Source organism: Seriola aureovittata, chromosome 7, assembly GCF_021018895.1.
Source record: "Seriola aureovittata isolate HTS-2021-v1 ecotype China chromosome 7, ASM2101889v1, whole genome shotgun sequence".
In the NCBI taxonomy this organism is placed as follows: Eukaryota; Metazoa; Chordata; class Actinopteri; order Carangiformes; family Carangidae; genus Seriola; species Seriola aureovittata.
In genome coordinates, this window is record NC_079370.1 from 4153254 (window position 1) to 4177022 (window position 23769).

Genomic DNA, 23769 nt, shown 5'->3' on the forward strand with positions numbered 1-23769 from the left:
TATTTTTCCAGTTGAGAAAGAAGGGATGCTTTAAAAAAAAAAAAAAAAAATAGCTTGAAAATGGGATTTCCAGTTCTCTAACAGGAGAACAGTGGTGCAGTTTGTTCAGAGCGAGAATTGAATTCCAACAGACGCCAGGAAACAACGCTAAAATATGATAGATTCGAAGGACGAAGGACGTGGATCCACTTCCTTCTCTTTGGAAACCCAAACAATAACACAACAAAGCCTGGACCGATGCTCATTCCCTGCTGTTTAACAATGTATTCTTAAAGGAACAATCCACCTTATCATTAATAGAATTGCTTTCAGTGAGAATATTTAGGGTATTAAACCTGCAGTCTAGAGAGGTTTTTTGTTTGTGTGTGTGTGTGAGCTGTGTCTTGAGTTTTGTTGCAAAGCTAGACACGCTACTTTGGTGTTACACCTGCTCATGCCTCCAACAATGTGTGACAAGTAACGTGTTCAGTGATTCACCATCAAAGCAATGATTTCTCAGAGCACTACAGGTCGACAGTAGAGAGGTGGGTTCTGCTGCAGCTTTCTGTGGATGTTTTAAAAACTCATCTCTTTTCTCTACGTTTATTCCTGGCGTCCACACGACCCCGGAGTTTTCAAGTCCCTCAAACAGAGAATTTTGGAAACTCTTCCTGGACCTGTTTTAGTTTATAAAACTCAGGTTGTGTTGTTGTAGTCTGGACGGACAGAAAACTGAGACCTTTGGAAACGATGATGCACACGCCCGCCTCGCCTCCTTCCAGTCACGATTGCTAAACAGCTTCGAATGTAACATGGATAGTGACCAAAGATGACACCACCAATTTGTTTAATCACTTGAAATATAATCACAGCCGAATATGAAGAGTGCACGGCTCGTGAGTGCCAAAGTAATTGTTCATTAATTGTAATCAGGGTAAAAGTTTGACATAATCTTGATATTGATTTGAAGTCATATTGTCCAGCTAAAGCTTTTTAGATCGATTGCAGTACTCACTTTCCAGAGCCAGTAAATTAACTTTGTGTGTACAATATTATCAATACTGATAAAAAATGAAAACTATTAAATATAATCTACGATGTAATGAAATTGAGTTATCTTTAAAGGAAAAATCCACCTGAGCATGAAAAATAATTCAATCTTTCTCCCAAACACTTTAACTTTAACTTCTAATTCCAAAGCGTAAAAACAGAAATAACTTAGTGGAGTTGGAGGTGTGAGGCCTTTATGTAACAGCCGTGTTGAATCTTGGTCTCCAGTGAAAACACAAGCTCTAAAAGCAACATGTTGTGATGAAGTTGTTCGGGGTGAATTGGGGCTCATCTAAATGAGAGTAAATCAGCCTCCTGACAGAGCGGACTGTGACGGTAATGAAGGAGCTGTGGAGCTGATGCTCATAAAACTGTTTACACAGGTTGTGCAGTCGACACCGGGAGAAACTGCTCTCAGTCATACAGCCGAGACCCTCAGAGAACCAAAAGATGATTCATGATTTGGGCTGTATTGCCAATATAGGACTTTTTATTTTGTTTGTAATATTTTAATAATAAATGCCTTATTCCTGTGATAAATGGGAACATGTGTGTTTTTTTAAGTAATGAATTTTCTGGCCTCAGGAGGGAATGTGCTCAAAACTTCTCACACTTCATTTTCGAGGCTGAACATCAACATCGTCGACCCAGAACATTTTACTGAGCTGCTTCTTCATGTGTCTCAACTTTTCCAACATGGCGACTGAACTGTGTTTTACTATGTTTTATCTTGTATTGTAATTTTTTAAATTCAAATGTAATATTTTTAGAGATACCATGCAACAGCATCAGACACAAGAAAACAGAAAACGGTGATGCTTTCACTGTAAACAGAAAGATGTGAAACCCTCTATGCCATGCTGTTGTCACCTGACTATACAGTGTGATTATTCAGAAAGATATTGACTGACCCCTCCCTCCTGCAGGTGATGGCGCTGGCGGAAGCGGCGGAGGAGAACCGGGCTCTGCTGGAGGAGGCGTTCGTCCGTCTGCGGAGCGCCACACACCTGCTGGTGCTGCTGCTGTCGCTGTGGCAGGGCCTGACCCCCGACCAGACCGCCATCCTGGAGGCCACGCTGCTGCCGCTGCTGCACGACACGCCACAGCTGGTACACACACACACACACACACACACACACACACACACACACACAGGAGGCCATTAAGATGTCAGTGTCTGTCCATCCATCTGCAGCCCACTCAGTAAACACAGCCCCAGCTTAAACACACACTCTGAAAACTTTTAAAATACATTAAGTACTTCTGGTCCCAGAGGAATTTATACACACACACACAACACACACACACACACACACACACACACACACACACACGTTTCAATCACACACTCACTCTCTGCCACTCAACACTCACCTGTCAGCTCTGCGCTAACAGTGAATTCTGTGGTACCTGTTTATGATTTAAGCATTAAACCTGTGTGTGTGTGTGTGTGTGTGTGTGTGTGTGTGTGTGTGTGTGTGTGTGTGTGTGTGTGTGTGTGTGTGTGCGTGTGTGCGCGCATGTGTGTATATATGTACACAAGGGGTCAAGGTCACAATAGCATGAATGGATGACATATTGCTCTATAATCAGCCTCTGACTCAGACTGTGAGATTTGTGTGTGTGTGTGTGTGTGTGTGTGTGTGTGTGTGTGTGTGTGTGTGTGTGTGTGTGTGTGTGTTACTAAACAGCCGTGTTGACAGAGCTCTTCCATTTGCTGCGATCAGATCATGAAAGATTTCTCACCCCATAGAGACTCTTATGTGTACCTGTGTGTGTGTGTGTGTGTGTGTGTGTGTGTGTGTGTGTGTGTTAGTTTTTCCATAGCTCTGATCAATCCCCTGAACCTCTCATTACCACCAAGTCTATTTCCAGCCTCCTCTGACAGCCCCACATCACACACACTCATACACACAATCATCTGTGTCTTCATCCGTACATAAAACATGTTTAACAGTACACACACACACACACACACACAGACACACACACAGACAGAAATAGGCTGAGAGGGTCAGTTGATGAGCCTTGGGGGACTCTGTACAAAAGTGTGAGTGTGTGTTATTGTACGTGGGATTAATGGCATTAAGTGAATTAGCAGTAATCAGGGTCACGCCCACGACATTAAGACAAACAGGTGGAGCGATGAGCTATTTTCAGACAACACGACACACTCTCCAACACAGTGCTATGACTACACACTGAAAGAGATGGTGACGCAGGTTTTAGCTACTTTTTTAATTAGAGAATAATTCTGGTTTTTGTAGTTTTGCAGCAGCTGAAATCAGCAGGTAATAAAAAGTCATGTTCTCAACACTGGTGTTTCTGCAGAATGTCAGTTATGGAGCTAGAAAGTGGATAGGTGAGGTGCTACTTTGACCTTTGACCTTTTCTGTGACCAGGCAGGTGAGGTTACTCCAGGTGAGTGCAAGTCAGTCTCTCTGTGAGTTTCCTTTCAGTGGGATAAATGCCAGGAATGTCACGGACAAGAATAAAGCCACAGAAGAAGACAAGAGGGATGAAGAGCAGGATTAAAGGAGGATGGAGAAGACTCAAAGGGAGGAGTAGGAGCAGGAGGAGGAGGAGGAGGAGGAGGACTTAGATGCTTCATCCAAAGTCCAACTCTTATTTAATTTATCCATTCGTCCTGCACTGTATCCATCACTCCTACTGCTCATATTTAGTGGTTTATTGAGCAAATGATCGATCGATTCAATCCTCCACAATTGGATTCATTGAGTTTGCATCAAAGTATTTTAGTATTCATCATCATCATGATCACGACTCTCAGCACAGAGTCTCTGTCTTATTGGAAAGTTCACTGGCTTTTCCAGACAGATCCCGCTGTCAGGATAAAAAATTTTAGAATTTTTTGCATTGCATTGGTCAAATGGTAAGATCCTAACCTAGTAAATGTCACATTATAAGGTAGTTAGTAAATTAGTTAGTTGATTAGTTAGTAGTGTAGTTCTTGCTTTCCATAAATTTGACAAAAAATGATAAATTTCTGTTTCATTAATACACTAACCTGCTGAAAATGATCTCTACTTTCCTTGCAAACTTTATATTTACATATTTAATCCCAAAAAATGAAGACATGAAATAAAAACAGAATTCAAAGACTTCAAGACAAGATAAGAAATTTAGTTTTACTCCACAAAAGTCAACATCTGTCTCAGAACCACTGTATTGCTTCCTTAGCCCTGAGTGTACGATACTGAAAAATGAAATTACACACCGTCGCTTGTAAATCAAAATATAATTTAAGGATTTTTGCCTTTTAAACTAAGAACATGCACCTTTTTTTTTTTGTCCTGATAAGTGTTTGCAGGTTCCTGTGCAGCTGCTCCATGACCTCCAGTCAGAGAGACAAATAAAACAAAACTCAAAGCTAATCTCGTCTGGATTATAGCAGCTACACTGTTTAAAGAGACTGTTGCTTTCAAACTGCAACTGTAAAACATAGAAGTCATAAAAGAAGGCACAGATGTAAAACAGGTAAAGAAAAATCTGATTCAGTAATATTCACCATTTTTAGACCCTATTTTTATATTCCAGGAAACACAGACACACATCTGTGCTCAATAAAGCAGAGAAAAATTAAAATATGTAACAGAAAACCAAATGACCTAAGGCCTGTATGTCATCTGTCACATTAGCTTAGATTATGTGATTATCCAGCTGAGGTACAAAGTGCACAGAACTATAAAAATGCCAAAAATGCACGGCTGCCAATCAGAAAACAAGGTCAGGATTTCGACAGCAGACGTCTACACTCGGATTCCTTTATCTGAAGGAAAATAGAGGGAAATGTTTAGAGTAAGAGGGAAAAAGGAGGAAGAGGAGGAGGAGAAGGAGAAGGTCTTCCTGTCTGCACTAAAAGAGGTGGATAGAGGGAAGAGGGAGGAAGAGGAGGAGGAGGAGGAGCACCATAGGAAATGCATCTGTGTGGTGTCTAACGAAACGTCTCATTTAGCTGCAACCAAGCAGAACACCACCTCCTCCCTCTACTGCATTCCTCCCGCTTCTCTCTTTCTCCCTCCCTCTTCATCTTCCTCTTCTTCCACTTCCTCAATCCTTTTCATTTTTTTTTCTACCTCCTCCTGCTTTGTCCTCCTCCACCTCCTCACACTTCCTCCTCATCCTCAGCTCTCCATCATTCATCTCGTCTGTCTCTGTTCTATCGTCCTCTTACCTCATTCCTCACCCTCTCACTCTTTTCTCCTCTTCCTCACTTTTCCTCCTCGTGCATCACGTTTCCCTCCATCTTATCTTCATCATTTATCCCCGTTTCTTATATTAAGTTTCTGTTTTCGTGCTTCTCTCCATCTCCCTCAGATTTGTTTCTCTCTCTCTCCCTTCTCTGTTAACCGTCCATCCTTCTCTCTTCGTCTCACCCTAACTGACCCTATTTATATCTCTTCCTCTTCCTGCATGCTTTCCCTTTCCCCATCTCTTTTCTTTCTCTTCCTCACTTCCCCTTTCATCACCTCCCTTTTTTTTTTTCTCCGTCTCTCTGGCTTCCTGACTCTTATTTTTACCCCCTCTGTCTCTTTTACATCTCCTTCCCTTCCTCCTCTTTTCCCCTCCCTCTCCCACTCTTTCTGGACCACCCTCCCTTGCTCCTTGTTCCTCTCTCTCCGTCTTTTGTCTCTTTTTCCATCTGTCAGTCAGCTCTTGAACAGAGTTGCTGACGCTGTCTGTCTGCCTGCTATTCCTGCATGACCCCCACGTTCTCCCGCCCTCTGTTTACTTTACCAGAATCCATCATGCAGCCGAACAGCGCTGCCTCGCTCTGGCTTCCTGAACTCTTAACCAAAAATTTCTATATAGTAACTGGAAATGTTTCTTTAGGCTTGTACCGCTGCAGAGCTATTTACAGCGCTGTAAAGGGCATTTTTAGAAAGCGTTCTTTGCAGCACCCAGTCGAGCGGTTCTCTGAGCCTCACGGTGATGTAAAGAAGCATTGAAGAGCGGATGAAATGTTTTCAATCAGCAAAGTTAAGTTCTTTTTCAGAGCCACATAGAGTCATTATTGTATTTCACCAGAAGTCATGTAGTTCCTGTGAGCGGTACCTCAACCAAATAACTTCACAAAAACTTTCTCCCTCATTCAATTGATTGCGGTCAATGCACAATGCCATATACGGCAAGGCTCTGTAGTGTCCAATCAAATAACCATGACAACAAAGGTTTGGTACGCTCGCCACCGGTACACTCGTTTTGGTTGCATTCGAGGGTAAGGACAAGCAAGTTTAGGTTGGAGGACTCGTTGTTTCGGTGCAGCTGGACTTCCTGGATCGTATGAAGTCTCACCGGTACCAACGGACTCCCATGTAATATTGAATGATTTTATTTTGAATTAATCTCACTCCAATGCACTTAAAGTCTTCCTACATGCTGTCCATCCAAATCACAGGTTCCCTTTTACCATATTAGCTTGTGATTTTTAGCATTTACAGTAATTGCTCATATTTAAAGTTAATAACACAGTGTAACAGCTGCAAGCTGAACTCTACCAAATCCAGTCTTTCAGATATGTTTTTTTTTAAGAAAAAGGAATCATTGATTTGATCGAGGGAAGTGATTGTGTGGATGAATTTTTTTCCCCTGGAGACTGACTGTACGACATTGTTCTCACAGAGCCGTAACTCCGGCTTCTCAAATGACTTTTCCAGCCATGATGAGGATGTCAGGACCGAGGGATTTTCTGTCTGAACGTTTACTCGTCTCTTTGGGAGTCCTCCAAGGTTGTGTGCCGGGCCCGGGAATATTTTCTCCACGGCCGTCCAGTACTGTTGCAATCACATCTGGGATTTCCCCCTTGTCGGACCTAATATTCTTGATGCAGTCGGTAGAAGGACAAGAGACTTACAAAACTTAATAAAAGAAAATCATCAAAACCATCTGCAGCATAGATGTCCTCATCAAAGTATCAGCAGTGAAACAGTGAAGCCACTCAGGTAGATCAGTTACAGACACGGTTGTAGCCACCGGTACACTTTTATGTGTTAACAACTGGATTGAGGGTCCGATCCAGATCATCATCTTTCAGAGTAAGTAGCTTAGTGGAGCACAGGGACAGTGTGTGAGGGTGCCAGGCTTTTACCATGCCTTCCTCCACTTCCCCTCAGCACTTGTTAGTATCCTCCGTCACACAAGTGGTCTCTTGCAGAGGGAGAGGGTGGGGTCTGAGGGGAGCTGACTCCACATGTACTATTCAATCATGCATAGTGAAGCAGTCACTGTATATTACGTTTACATCATCTCATGTAAAAATTAGGAGACAATGTAAACAACACAATGTAAAATAAGGTTTGTTTTATATCAACTAATGCTGGTTTTCACTACCATGCAATGCCTGCTGGGTAATAATGCATTGCAGTCTAACATCACTGTCCCTCGCCTCTTGGAGGGTCGAACTCACAGAAGTCTACTGGAGTTTTTCAGAGTACTGCAACATCACTTAACATCGCAATGGGAATTCCCTAAAGGGGAAGTGATCAAAGCTTTTTTTAAACCACAGATGGTGGAACAGCACGACTCACCTTTATCCATTTACTGTAAAAAATATTTATATATTATATATATATATTATATATATATATATTAATATATATATTTATTATATAATATTTTATATTGTCCCAGTGACAATAACAGTGTCATTTTACCAACCTCAGCGAAGCCTGAAAGGGACCTTAAACTCTTTTCAAAAAATGTCTTCAGTTTATACGAGCTGAAAGAAAATGACCCCGGTGCTGATTTTTCATACCAACAAATGATAATAATAAGAGCAAATGATAAAACATTCATGTAAATCGATTCAAATAGATGAGCTAAAAAATAAATAAATCAAAAAGTGTTTTAAAGCTTTACTAATAAATATATTTAATAATAAGAGGAAAAAAGTGACTAAATGTAATTTTAAAAGACTAACCCACAAAGAAAATATCACCCAACTATCACTAGTTCCTGGCATTAATATCTTCCATCCTATTGTTTTAATAAATAAATACATAATGAATAAAATCTATTTTGCCAATCAATGCTGAACATTAACTTGGAGACACTATTTCACTTAAAGTAGAAATGAATGTGCATTAACCTGAGGTGTTCAGTCTTTACAGATGTTCACCAGCACAAACTGCTTCAGGCGTCACAGATCAGAGAATAATATACTGCAAACCCAGGAAACAAACGTCTCTCCCCTGTTTTTTCTGCATTAGTGGGAACTTTGTCTTAATTTACCGCTCTGGCCTCGGTCCAAACCCCGCTGCACTTTTCTGTGCTTCCTCTCTTCGCGTTCAGGAGGATGAATGTCTGCAGTTGAGGTCTAAAGACGTTTAATTTTCCTCCGCAGCGTGTGGAACGTGTGTGTGTGTGTGTGTGTGTGTGTGTGTGTGTGTGTGTGTAGCGCGCCAAGTCTCCACAGAAACCTGCAGTTATGTCGTTCCAAGCATTTGATAACCTGGTGAGGTATTGTGGTAAGAATAGGTCACCCACCTCCCGTCTCGTCTCCCCCCCTCCTCCTCTCCCTCCTGCTCCTCCTCTCTCATTTTCTCTCCTTCCAGACTCTTTTTTTCCCCCTCCTCCTCTGTCTTCTCTTTCCTCCGTTCTTATCTCTGCTCGCCCATCATCTTTCCACTCGTCTTTTTTTTTCTGTCTCTAATATCTGCCTTCCTCTCTGTCATCATCTCATCTCCTTGACCTTCCACAACCCTCTCTCTCTCCGTCTCTCTCCTTCTCTCTCCCTCTCTCTCCTTCTCTCCCTCTCTCTCTCCCTCTCTCCTTCTCTCTCCCTCTCTCTCTCCCTCTCTCTCTCTCTGTTTCTCTCTGTCTCTGTCGCTCTGTCATCATCATTACAGGGTTGATTACCTGTCATTATGGCTCATTAGGGGCCTATCAGCATGGCGGCATGCAGGGGGAGGAGGGGTGAGGGAGGTGGGGGGCTTGGGAAAAGGGGACGGTGGGAGGGTACCTGTCAACGCACCGAAACACACACACACACACACACACAAAGACACACACACACACACACACACACACACATACGTATGCACATCACCTCCCTCCCTTGGACTCACCCATCCAGGGTCACCCGTTGAGAGCTAGATTTAGGGGTTTTATAGGACAAGATAGGTGTGTGTATGTGTGTGTGTGCGTGTGTGCGTGAGGTCAGAGATGCCCAGACGAGATATCTTGGCCAGAGACGACAGAAAGAGAGAGAGTGGCAAGAGACATGGATCTCATCTCCTCACTGCTTTTTATTACCTGTGTGTGTGTGTTTTTGTGTGTGTGTGTGTGTGTGTGTGTGTGTGTTCCTGCCTTTTAATTGTATGTCTCTAATTTAATTAAATGTCAAGCAATGATTGTTCATTAAATCTGCCTCTTCATCCTCCCTTTCCTGTTCTTCCTCCTACTCATTCGCTCCTTTACTTCTCTCCTTTTGCGCTCCATCTCTTGTCTTTCGATCAGTTTCCTTCAACTTCTCCCTCTTCTCCTCCTTTTACTGTTTTTCTCCTTCCTTTCTTCCCTCTTCTCTGCGCTCACCATCTTTTCTCCATCTGCTCTTACCACTGTTCTCATCAGTTCTTCCTCCTCCTTCCTTCTTTTCCCAAACTTCTCTATCTCCTGTCCGTGTCCTTCTATCCCCTTCCTTCTTTTTCTTTCCTGCTCTTTTGTTTTTCTCTTCCCTGTGACCGAATCTCCCTCATCTCTCTTCCCTCTACAACAACAACAACAACACACTTGCATCCTCACTCCTCACCTTCCTCCTGTCTCCTCAGGGCTGGGAAGAGAGCTGCGACGCTGCCGTCTCCCACCTCCTGCGGAGCTGCCTGTCGCGGAGCCCCAAGGACCAGGCCACATCTCTGGCCCAGGCGGGAGGCCCTGTGCTCACCCTCCCCCGTGACACCGACCGCCTCAAGAAGCACATCACCCTGATGTGCGATCGCATCGGCAAGGGAGGTCGTCTCACCCTGGCGTCCGAGGCCAACGTCCAGGTCCCCGCCCAGGTCCAGAACCTGGCTGCTCCCGGTGAGTCGGGGGGAGGAGGGGAAGGAAGGTAGGGAGGGAGGGAGGGAGAATGGCAAATGAGGTTAGGATAAGGGTTGGGAAATGAGGAGAGGAAAACAGGTATGATGAGCTGATGCAGTATACACACACACACACACACACACACACACACACACACTGTTTCTGACATGGACAAAGCTCTGCTGTGTGTGTGTGTGTGTGTGTGTGTGTGTGTGTGTGTGTGTGTGTGTGTGTGTGTGTGTGTGTGTGTGTGTGTGCCCTTGACACAGAACCGCTCTGCCATGAATAATAAATGTTCCATCATAAATTGTTGAATCAAATTCTGAAGTTACGCCGAGCGGTGCTCAGTTGTACATTCACTCCCGAGACACTTTTCATTGTGTTACCACGGATAAAATTACATGAAACTCACGTGTTAAGTTAATCATCATGGGTCTAATTACTAGTACTACAAATAAAAGTGTTGGTTCGCCAACATCTGGCAGTTTTAGCAGAATCTCTCTGGCCTTTCAAATAATTTTTCTTCTCACATTCAAGCTAATTAGGATCATTGGAAGCCTAATTAATTCTGTTCAGGCTTCTAATTGGTGTCATTGTAAATGGGTCTCTTCTTAAACTGTCCTCTCCAGGAAAACAATAGATCACTTGATCACATACTTTAAACAGCCTTACGTTTACATCTTCCTGACCAGCGACCTTTCATTCAAATAACCGTTGTCTCTCAGAAATAAAGGAGGAAGTTGTGTGACATTGTTCTCGTGCCACAAAAAGGTAGATGGTTGGACGTCAAAAGCGTCTTTACCTCGACACCAGAGGCATCAGTTTGCATCCAGTCTCCAACAGTCAGTGCTGCTTTCTTTTTAACCGTAACCTTGGTCTTTACAAAAACTTAACCATAACCAGAGAACACTCATCTTTGTAATGGTAGCATGGCTTCTTTTAGATAAGATGCTCTAAGATGAATGTTCAGTCTTAAGCCTTTCCCAGAGCTTTTAACTGTATCTCACGGCTTTCTTCAGTGAATGGAATTTGATCACTTTCCAAAATATAAAGAATTGCTGAAGTTCAATAAGAGAAAGGTGTAAATACTCAGAGATCCACCTTAAAATATAACATATCTGTTCGGAAGAGATCAGTGATTTTGTACAAAAAATAAGTAATGGTGAAGTTCTGTTGCCTTTTCTGAATCTGTGTGTGTGTGTGTGGTGTGTGTGTGTGTGTGTGTGTGTGTGTATTGTTGTTGCGCTGTGTGTGTTGGTGCACAGCCTCATATAAGCCGGTCCCCTGGTGAAGATTTTAGGCTTCGGCGGGTAAAAACATGAAGCCTATTCATGGTACACTTTACAGCCAACACACACACACACACACACACACACACACACACTCGTATTTAAATGCATCACTACACACACACATATGCAAAAAACCCAAAAAACTACAGGTATGACACACACACTGTACACATGGATACACAGTGCAGACACACCCATAAAAACATGGATTTACACGCCGCACACTTTAGCACATACAAGGTGGGACACACTCATAAAATCATAAGTATACATTCACTCTTTGACACACAAACACACACACACACACACACACCTTATGGATCATTTAGTCTCGGCTGAAGTTTATGGAGGTGTTTCTGACAAGGTCATCAATTACAGTCTGTCCTCTCTCCTCCCTCTTTTATTTATTCCTCACCCTCCTCCCTTCCTCATTCCTCCTTCTCTCCGTGAAACTAAAAAGTAAAATCAGTCATTTTTTCTCTAATCATGTTGCACTTGTGCGAAATGGTGAAAAGAACAAGATGACTCTCGTTTTGCGTCATTGAATCGTGGCGTTTGAATCGATTTGTTGCACGTTGTATTGCACCAGGTTAAAAAAGTGTAAAAAATGTGACACTAAAACAAGGACACATGGTCAATAAGAAAAAGTAACACACATTTCAGTCAGTCAGTGATGCCCCGTCCGATCCTCGTCTCTTTGTTCAGTTTTGCTGTAACTCGCTGAGGAACATGTAAATTCTTCTTCTCTGGTGTCTCATTTGTCCCAGCTGTCACCCTGCAGCTGCCCGGCAGTTGTGTTCTGCATGTGATGGAGACTTAGATGTAGTTTGACAGCAGTGAGTTAATTTAAGATGAATTATTATTGTGAACAGGAGACACTGAACCAAAGGAGGTTGAGTACTGGACCAAACGTCCAGCACTGACTCGTTTGAATAGACACGGTTATGCAGCTAATTTATAATACTTAACAAGGTTTATAGATAAATCCTCCCTCTTTGAGTATTAATGTGTGTGTGTGTGTGTGTGTGTGTGTGTGTGTGTGTGAGTGAGTGAGAGAAAGAGAGAGAGAGAGTGAGGGAGAGAGAGAGAGCGAGGGAGGGAGAGTGAGTGAGAAAAGTCTATAAAACTTTAAAGGCTTGTTTAAAAGTCATTATAGTGATTACAGTAATTCAGCACAAAGTTCAGTGGAACATAACTGAATCAATTAATTCAGTGTGTGTGTGTGTGTGTGTGTGTGTGAGAGAGAGAGAGTGAGTGTGAATATGAGAGGGAGAGAGTGTGTTTGTGTTTATGTTTCCTTGTCATGCGGTCTACCCTCTCTCCTTTGGTCTGCTGCCAAAATTCACACAGACACACACGCACACAGACACACACACACACACACACACACACACACACACACACACACACACACACACAGCGCTTCAGTAAACAGTCGTTTGTTAGCCGTCTCAGATTTTGCTTTTTCACCCGCCCGTAAACATACACATTTGTTTACGTTTCCAACAACACCGGCGGCAACCGTTTCCCTCCAAGACCACAGACACACACACACACACACACACACACACACACACACACACAGGGATACCACACAACAAGCCCCACTTCATTGGTAGAGAGTGTGTGTGTGTATCTGTGTAAATGTGTTTATGTGAGAGTTTCCTGGAAATAAAAACCTTACAACACGCACACACACACACACACACACACACACCCTAAACATACACTGAGACAGTGTCACTCTCATTGTTAAAGCTTCACCTCTTCATCCAGGAGAAGAGAGAGAGGGGAGAGAAAAGAGAGCAAGAGAGGAGGGTCTGATTAATGTGAGAACAGATGGAAGGAAAGAGCTATTTAAGGTGGAAAGGTGGAAATTCCAAAATTCCAGTCCCAGTGAGAATTAAGCCCCATGTGGCCAAGATTAATATGACGAGGCGGAATGAGTAATAAAATATTTCCCCTTCTTGGTAATGAAAGCCTTTGTTCCAGCCAGATGTTAATTTAACCACTGGCAAATATCAGGTATCAGATATATATATATATGTATATATACGAGTATATGAATGTTTGTGATCTTCCCCTAAATTTCACCAAATGTCCAAGTTTCTTTAAAAGTTTAAAGTATATATGGGAAACGCTTTTATTTCCTGGTAGTTATTTATATGTAATTTCATCACTAACACAGACATTAAAGAAACTACTGACTCGTCTCGATTAAGTTTTTTAAATCAGGTTAAAACAGCTGCTGTTCATCAAAGTCGAGCTCTGTTAACCACGATCGTTCTCCAACCACATGGTTTTTATTGTAACTATGACAAAGTAGTAATTTTAACCCAAATCTTTCTCCAACCCCGTTACCAAGTTGTTTTTCTGCCTAAATTCAACCAAATCTTATATCGTCACATTATAAAAGGGATGAATTCACAGTGAAAAATGATGTGTGTGTTGCTCTAAGGGGCAGAACAAGTTAAGATAATACAATAATATACATTAGGACACAGCAGAACAGCGAGGTGTACATGAATAAATTACAACTGGTGAACAACAGGACAATGAACAATAATAAAAAACAAACTAAAACATAGATTTTTTTCCTTAATCCGCTAAAATTTGCCATTGAATCTGTTATGTAGATGTATTTAGTAATGAAATATTGAAATGTACTTTCACCGCATGTTCTCCGCTTCCCTCTTTGACGTCCTACATTTCCCCGAATCGATGAGGTCAGCATTTGGAGAATGAACACAAAGGTGTTAAATTCGTGTTAAATTGAATGACTCAGTTTGGGAGTGATAACAAAAGCGAGCAAGACAAAACCACGAGTTACAGTCTCCTTACTCAGACTCCAGGCATGTTTTGTAGCTGCATTGCATTCTGGTCTATTTCCTATTACTTTTTTTGTGCCTCTAATCTGAAGTTTGTTGAAGGTCAGGATAAAATGGCAGCTGTGGGAAGAATCCCCGTCTCTGTAATGTAGCAGTGGCTGTTTTTAATAATGACAATCCAAAGTTTTCCTTTACATTGAGCCAAAGGATCATTATTATTATTATTATTATTATTATTATTATTATTATAGAACTTTGTACTTGTGCATTAAGATAATATTCTCAACATTAACATATGTAACTGTTAGCATCAGTGTTACGTCCACATTTTCTCTCCCACTGTATTTATCTCTGTCTCTTCATCACATGACCTTTCTGTTTTCACCCTGATGACATCATTCAAACCAACTGGCCTCAACAGCTGCACTCTGTACACACACACACACACACACACACACCTGGTGAAATCAGGATGTGTTTATCACACGGGTCATTAGTCAGCGCGCTGTCAGCATAGCTTTGAACTGACCTCAACCATGGAGGTGTGTATATTGATGTCTTCTCCCACACACACACACACTGACACACACACACACACACACATACTGTATAAACACACTTAATCTCTCCAGTTATTTTGCCGCAGTGAGCAACACTTTTGGCAGCACTTGGTCTTCTCTTGTGTTCCTTCTGTTTTTTTTTTTTTGTTTTTTTTTTTATACATTTCTTTTTATCATCAGTTTTAACCCGCAGTTAATCTTGTGTAATCATCTTTTATCTTTTCGCTTTGATCAGTTTCTGGTCTGTTGTTTTTCATTTGTTCTCTCATGTACAGAAAAAAGAGCTTTCTCCTGGCAGAGCGAGGACGAGAGGAGAGATACATTTTTCCCATTAAACGTGTCTTTTAGGGGAGTTCCTCCTTATCAGACTCCAGGGTCTGAGGACAGAGGGTGTTGTGTGATTTACAGGTTGTTAAACCCCCTCGAGGAAAGATTTTGTGATTTGTGATATTAGGCCGTTTAAATTAAATTTGACTTCAAACATTTTTATGTGAAGCAATACACTACACGTGTGTGAAACGTTTGTATTCGTTTCACCTGTCTTTAAATCGTGAGAGACGCCGTTCCTCTGCGGTTCGCTGGGCCAGCGTCTGGACACGACACTCAGACATACAATACTGTCATGGTGTCGGGGCGCGAGGTGTGGAGAACGTTTCCCTGAGCGTTGGGATCACCCTTAAGTACAATTAGATTTTATGATATTATGTAATTGCTGAGCTCATTGATTGTAATGCTTCTCCACATGTGTACCAGACCTCTTCTTTGTTTGGTTTTTAGTGTTCTGGATCTTTTGTTTACAGCTGTGGAGACAATATCTTGTCCGTCCAAAAACTGCTGTCGCATGTCGACAGGTGAACACACACAAGAACACTACGTTTCATTAACTGCGACACCACCTACATAGTGTATCGCCTCACTCGCCTGTGTGAGTGTTTCTGACTCGGTTTACGTAAACCACAGTTAAAAAAAACCTAGATTATCCTGCGGCACAGCAATCTGCTGAACATCATGGATACGATTAGTCTCTAGAGGGTCAAAGGAAAAGAAGTTATTGAATAATCCATCAGAGGGAGTGACTGCCTTTAAACGGGATCTTTAAATTGGAGGCTTTAATACTGTATATCCAGGTTGGAGTGATATGATTCAGTTGTCATTATCTTTTTCTCTTTTTTGATATATATGTGGATGTTATTGTGACGTTTGTTCATTATGTGTCGCAGTGCTGCAAAAGATGTGAATCTTTTTTTTACTGATTCCACCCAGACAAAGACGAGGGGAAGTGGGAACCAGCTCCTCACTCTGCTTATTTTTCTTCACTATGATCAGTTTTTTATCTTAAGGCTTCCTGGATTTAGTGAAACACACTTGCCTCTTCTTTTGTTTGTTTTTCTGTAGTTCTTTTTCAGTGCTGAACCATATGTTCATCTCTTTTCTAATGTTTTCAATCATGATTTATTCTCTGACTGTAATATTCTCATTTCCTGTCCTTCCTCTTCTCTTCTCTTCTCTTCTCTTCTCTTCTCTTCTCTTCTCTTCTCTTCTAATGAAGTCAAAAAAGTTTTCTTATGTTTGATTGAAAGCAAGCACATAAACACACACACACACACACACACACACACACACACACACACACACACACATCCTCTTATCCACGCACACACACACACACACACACACACACACACACACACACACACACCCACACACACCCCTGTAGTGCATGTGTGTGTGTTGCAGTTATTTTCACAGTGTTCCACTGGTAGCTGTGGTTTGGGGCCTGCATCTATTTTAGACTTAAAGAGAGGGGAGAAGATGGGCTGTGTTTGTGTGCATGTATGAGTGTGTGTGTGTGTGTGTGTGTGCGCATATGTATGCATGTGTGCGTATGTGTAAATCCAGAGGACACAGAGCGAAGGAAAATGCATGTAGTATGTGTAAGTGTAGGTCAGGTCTGGTGTGTAATCCTGAGCAGCTGTCTTTGTTCTGTCTCTGTGGTGTTTGCAAATTGAAGAGTTCTCCTCCAGACTTCTATAAATACGACAGCAGAGCTCTATTTTAGAAAGAATCAATCACTACCTGGAGCTCATCGTTCAATAAATCTGAAATGTTAGAGGAGGGTTGTTGTTTGTTTCTTACTCCTTTTACAAACTAGAAGAATTTAAATCACAAACTTAATTACACTTTTGTACTTTTCAGTCACTGAAATGACAGAGATCCGTTTTCACAATATTCAACATATACACAACTTGTGTGATGTGTTTGTGTGAAGGCTCGACAGAAGAGATCAGGTGTCTGAATCACACACACACACACACACACACCAGTTTTCTAAAGGAATCACACTTCCTGCCTTTTGATGTGTGTTTTCAAAAGCACTGTGTGTGTGTGTGTATGTGTGTGTGCAAATGTGTGGGTCTCACAAACTATACGTGTGCGTATGTGTGCGTACAAACATGTGTACATTGAGGGGGGATTGAAATAGCGTAAAGCCCACAGCCAAATTGCTGCTAACCGCGGCAGCACAGTGTCACCCCCATCTTCAAACCGCAGCCCAGAATAAAGCAGGAATGCGCTGGTGTCTCCGCACTGCAGACCGAGACAGAGCTGTCTATTGGAAGCAGCTTCACCCCCTCAACCGAGCTGTCCAGAACCGTTCCAAAACCGGCCCCAAGTGGCCCCAAACTGTCACAGACCGGCCCAAACTGTCACAAAATGGCTTGAGCCTTCTTCAAATTATCATGGACTGAACCAAACCATCCTCATTTATATAAAAACAGACCCACAAATGTCCAAAATGTCCCAGACTGTTGCACAACTGTCTTAGACTGTCCCCCAGCTATATCTAAACTTCATCAGAACTGCACCAGGCTTTCCAAACAATCTCCAAAATGCCCCGAACTGTCCTTAACTGCCTTCAAGACGTAAGTTTCAAACTCTTCCCAAACCACCGAAACACACCATATCTAAACATCTGCAGACGGCCCCCGAACCTTTTCAAACTGCTCCTTAAATCTCCTCGACTGCCTCAAACTGGAGCGATATCTAGAAATTTCTATACCTCTCCTCCAAACTGTCTCCAGATCTGTCCTCTGCAGCACTTTCTCCAGAACTTATCAAAGCTCCCAAACTGTCCGTGACGATTAAGGTTCTGTTTTCTGCAGCATGCAGGACTTTAAAAACATTATGGCACATCCTCCACATCTGTTCCAAAGAGGGTCACATTAGTAATGATTGTGCTGGTGCCAGTTGTAGCAGTAAAAGAAAAACATTTAGTAATAGCAGTAGTAATAACAGCAACGGTCCTTGTTGTCCGCAGACCGTCCTGATCCCGCTGACTGGCTCTAAATTTGATTATTATTTTTGTTGTTGTTGTTGTTCAGATTCAGAGCTTGTACAGAGATCCAGTCTGTAATAACAGAAACAGGAGACTTCCTGGTGATTTTAACGAGCTGAGGAGCCGACCGTGCTGCTGAATGTTATGGCTCTACCTTCGTCGTATGAAAGAGAGAGAGAGAGAGAGAGAGAGAGAGAGAGTGCAGATTCTACATCTCTGTCACTTTAACTGCAAACCTACTAAGACAGTTTGGGACTTGTCAAGGACATTTTTGAAAGAATTTAAAAGAATTTGGGTGCAGAAATTTTAAGATGGTTTGAGACAGTTTTGGAAGAGTAACTTAATACCTGGCTAAAAATAAAACATTTAATTGCCCTCTCTGGTTGAAGGTTTCGAAGGTTTGTTGCAGCTTTGACTCTACATCGCAGCAGGAAGGTGATGAGTTAAACCACTGGAAGTCGGCAAAAAATAAATCTAAAAAAATACAACAACTCTTTTAACAACTTGCACCTGCTATTGTTTCTGCATGTAAAGCGTCGGCACTATCTCAGCTTCGACCCTGTGTCACGGTCTCTACATCTTCATCAGCGACGCTACATCTAATATTATAGATCCACTGTCATGCTGCTGCAACACCTGCTTCTGGTTCTACTTTAAATACATCGCCACCAGTATTATTGTGCAGCCTCTCTAACACAACAACTGTAATTACAGTGTCATCTTCCATTCGGCTGCTTTTCTTGGGTGTTGAAGTGTGATGTGGTGCAGAGTAGAGAGTCCAAACCTCAGGGTTGTCTAAAACTGATAACCCCGACCAGCGAGACAAATATAGACCTGACCGCGGCCGAGGGAAACACAGATACACACCGCAACTCCGACCAGGCGGTACTACTCCTACTATTTACAGAGCGGGAAGGAGAGAGAGGCAGAGGGAGGAATGCATGAGAGGTCAGAGCAAAGAGACGGTGTGTGTGTGTGTGTGTGTGTGTGTGTGTGTGTGTGTGTGTGTGTGTGTGTGTGTGTGTGTGTGTGTCTGTGTGTGTGTGTGTCTGTGTCTGTGTGTAATGTGATTTTGTTTCAGAGTTGCTCCAGAGGTGGGCTATTTCCTTACCTCATGTTGATGTAAGGCTGAGGTTAAAACACACACACACACACACACACACACAGACCAACACATTCCCCGTGAAATTGTAAGACAGCGTTAAAAAAAAACGACTCGCCTTAGAAAAACACCTGCCCAATTAAGAGCAAGGCATATCCCATTTCAAACAACTGTGAGTGAGAGTGTGTATGTGTGTGTGTGTGTGTGTGTGTGTGTGTGTGTGTGTGTGTGTGTGTGTGTGTGTGGTGTGTGTGTGTGTGTGTGTGTGTGTGTGTGTGTGTGTGTGTGTGTGTGTGTGAAGCCACAGGCTGTGCTCTCACCAAAGAGAACAAGATTGGCTTTAGAAAAGGCCAGGATAAATATTAGAGAGGGCTTAGGGTAATCTGCACACACACACACACACACACACACACACACACACACACACACACACAGACGAAGACGCAGTGGGGGAGATGGAGAGACACACACATTCTCAGACACCTTAAGGTAGACATGATGGCAGACACACACACACACACACACACACACACACACACGCTCAGACACACACAGTACAAAGGTGTGTGTATGTGTGTGTGTGTGTGTGTGTGTGCAGTGCATGTTAAATGAAAGTACCGTGAAACTGGACACAATCCTCAGGGAGGAGAGGAAATGAGGAGAAATGGACATGTGGGAAAGAGATGGAAAGAGGAGGGTGAGGAGAAAGAAGAGAAAACAGAGGGATGAGGAGGAGACAGAAGGAGAGGAAAATGGGGGGGAGGAGAAGAGACAAAGAGGGGAGTTAGGCAACAGGAAAAGGATGAGGAGGGAGCAGAGGAAAGAGAGGAAGAGGAGACAGAGAGGGGAGGAGAGGAATGACGGAAGGGGGATAAAGAGGAGACAGAGAGGTGGGATGGAGAAGAGACAAGGCGTCCAATTCATCGGCCTCAGGAGCTCCTTAAATCCACACTGATCCATGGGATTCTAGCAGGGATTTCATCACACACACACAATCACACCCTCACCCGTCCAAGTTTACACACACACACACACACACACACACACACACACACACATCCATCCATGTTCTATTGCTTCTTCTACAAAACTTCCAAAAACATGAACATTTAATATTTACCTTTTTCTGTAAACGCTGACAAACACACACCGAGAAGAATTTAGAATTTAGACATTTTTTAGTTTTTGGCCTGAAGCAGGAGAAACAGCGACAGCAGTGAGCTGCGAGCAGAACATCGTGTCTGTAGTGAGAAAAAGAAAACGAAAAAAAAAAGTTTCTCTCGTCTTTCTCTCTACACCTCTGCAGACACGACATTAAGACTCAGAACGTTAGAAACAACAACATCCAAGTGTTATTGTTCAGTAAATCATGGGGTGATCTCTGCCAATGGAATCAATGGTGGCAAGCAAGAAATAAACTGAACGAATAACAAACAAAAATAGCAGTAAAAACTACTTTTTGCTTTTTCCCCAAACATGTTGTTTTGCCAACCTCATGGTTTCACAGATCTCCTGATCAGACTTACAACAGTAAAATGCGATATGATTCGCCTCAACCCGCAGAGACGCACGCTGCAAGATGCTGCTGGTTCACAGGTTTTAAAGTATATGCATCATATGCCATCACTGCATGCTGAGTAGAATAAGTGCTGACATGTATGTAAAAAGGGCTGGTATATTACATGTCTGCAGAGGCGGGCGTGGTCGCACATGTCACTTATTCAGGGCAGCGCTGTGACATGAGCAGGATAAAAAAAAAAAATGTACATCATGTGAAACCTGCAGAACGTTCAGCTTCACAAAAACAAATAAATCTGTGTCTTCATCTCCTCATTCTTCCTGGTAATGTGCATTTGTGACAGTTATTATTGTTTATTGTTTTTATGTTAATTATTCTCAGTGTTTGGCTTCTTTTGTTTCTTTTCTTTATTGTTATAGTGTGATTTTGATTTATTTGTTGTTTTTCGTGTGTGGACTCCAGGAGGACTAAGCTAATAATTTAATCCAAATAAAGAAATAAAGTGTCTACACAGGGCGAGTGGCATGAGCAGAACATTTGCAGGGCGGCAGCAGCAGCTTCAGCAGCTTCAGCTTGTGTTTATACGGATGCATTCAGGCACAGTAACTGTAGTTATGCACTACACACTCATAAACACAAGCTGTTATGCGGCCTGTGTACACCTCTGGATTTATTAAAATAGGAGCGTATCTGTTCCATCAGACGTCTATGAAGAGTCTACATCGCCCAGGTTCATGGTTATCCAAGAAAAGTTGAATCGGGGACAACTGGGCTTGTTGTAGATACTTGCATCAGACACACGTGAGACAGAAAACGTGGCTGAAACACTGACTGTGTGTCGGCACGCCCCGAGTTCAAATTATCATAACTATCAGCAAAACATGGAAGTTGAAGTTGCTAACCGGCCAGCTGTGAAAGGTTGCTGTCACACTGTCAATTTGTAGAACTATAAGTGCAAAGCCTTTGCTAACGTGTTCTCTCTACCTGTCGTTCAGGAGGTGTGGAGCCCATAGCAGAGGTGGCTGGTGACGGGGAGGAGCTGGAGCTCCCGCAGGAGGCCACCAAGTTCATCAAGAAGAAACAGCCGTCTAAGAAAGTCAAGAAAGGTAGGAGCACAAACTCCTCCATCTTTTTTACTCATCTCCTTGGTACCTGTTATCTTTTCTCCCCGTCTCTCTGTGTCTTTATTTGGAGCTGAATGTTGTCTAACTCTCAGACCCCTCAGTGGCTCTGCATCGCCTTGTCACATTTCCAAGCCACCCGTATCAAAATACATCACTCCAGCGGTACGTCCGCAGCATCGCTCCCAGCTTGTCAGTAAATCCTGACCAGAGCCTGACACCGATATCTGTTCACTGTCTGTCACACTGTTGTAATCCACCTCTATTTTCCCTCACGGCACAGTGCTCTGCCTCATCTGTTATTTGCACATACCACTTTGACTGCCATTGGCACAAGCTCCACAGACTCAGCATGGTTCACACCCTAGCTGGTGCCAAGTGATGAAATCAAACCATAAATTTGGTTCTGAGGATGCAGCATTGATGTTCGTGGTGTTTCTAAAGGTTTAGTTTTGTTTTTTCACCCTGTGATCCTGCACTGTTGATGAGCTGTGACCTCAGAGCTTTGCCCCCGACTGAAGGTACTCACCTTAACGCATCCTCACATCACTGAACCAATAAGATCGGACGAACGAGCCACTAGCATCTTTACTTTACTTGGCAGCAGTTACAGCATCACTCTGGTCATGAAACATGTGTCTTGTTGCCCGGGGAGGAAAACTCATGACCACGTCCCTCATGACATCTCATGCATCTCATACTGTGGGAATACGGGATGCCAGGGCCGATGTTACAAGCTAATCAGTCCCTATATAAACATAGTGGAAGCAAATGAGTAAATCTCATCAGCGTCAGCGAGCCAATCAGCATGCAGCGCGCTTGGACCAAGATCTAAAAATGCTGGTGATCGGCTTGGAACACGTTTAACTGAGCTTAAAAATAAGAATAATAGAAAAATTTGTGCCGTAATGTTTATTGTTATTGTCTTTTTTGTTCAAATTTATCTGATAAAATTGATATAAAAAAAAAAAAAGTATCGTTAAGAATCTGTATCAGGACCGATATCGAAAATCTTTGATCAATGGTTTTGCTGCTCATTTCCAGTCCATCTATGTTCCACTCATCCACCTGCTCCTGCTCATACATGTGGTATATACTCTGAACCCATAATGCTCTCTAAGATGTTCTTCCCTGGGAATGTAAGCTATCCGCTGCTGTGCACTCGTCTGTGTTTCATATCTGCTTTGTTCCTGTTGTGGCCATGCTTTTATTATCACAGTGTTACTGCTGCGGCATTGTGAGAGCGGAGCTGGGAGCATGTCCGGCGTTGCTGGCTCACTGTTGCCAGGTCTACGCTCACTGTTTCTCTGTTTGGGGAGTTGGACCACGCTCTCTTCCTCTTCCTCCGTCTGCTGTGTCTCGTTCTCACTCTCTCTCCTCTCTTTATGTTTGCGTCCATCTGGCTCTGCTCTCAGTCTGTCCTCCTTTCCATCTGTCTGAAAGATGCAGCAGGTCCGCAGAGGACATATCTGGCCATTTAATATCTGACTATTTATTTTCCTAATCAACCCAATCAAGCAGGATGACACCTCAATTTCTTCCTTCCTTACTTCCTTTCTTCCATCCTGCCCTGCTTTTTTTAAGTCATCATTAGTTACTAAAGAGATTAGTTTGATACGCACACATACAACACGATCACATCAGCCTCCACACACACTCAACAAGAGCATATTGTTTCCTGGCTTCTGGCTTTGTCTCACACACACACACACACACACACACACACACACACACACACACACACACATACACACATACACACACACAACCACACATACACGTGCACAAACACACACCAGTCTCCTGCCAGAGAGGGGCTTCTGGTTTGCATTGAGGACAAATCCGTGTTTTATGACAGTTTGTCTTTCCTAAACCGTGGCGGATAGATCCGCTTTGATGGGCTCTACTTGAGCTATTAGTTACATTAGTTGTGTGTGTGTGTGTG

At 42.8% G+C, this 23769-nt stretch overlaps 1 protein-coding gene across 2 annotated transcripts in view; it reads left to right on the plus strand.

Annotated features, from left to right (window-relative positions):
• Positions 1 to 23769, plus strand: part of bbs9 (Bardet-Biedl syndrome 9) — a 163996-nt gene that overhangs the window by 86262 nt on the left and 53965 nt on the right. For both annotated transcript variants that reach the window (XM_056381493.1, XM_056381494.1), the window contains 3 exons: positions 1956 to 2138; positions 9819 to 10068; positions 21699 to 21809. In XM_056381493.1, coding sequence (XP_056237468.1) covers positions 1956 to 2138; positions 9819 to 10068; positions 21699 to 21809 — 544 coding nt within the window. The remainder of the gene's footprint in view (positions 1 to 1955; positions 2139 to 9818; positions 10069 to 21698; positions 21810 to 23769) is intronic.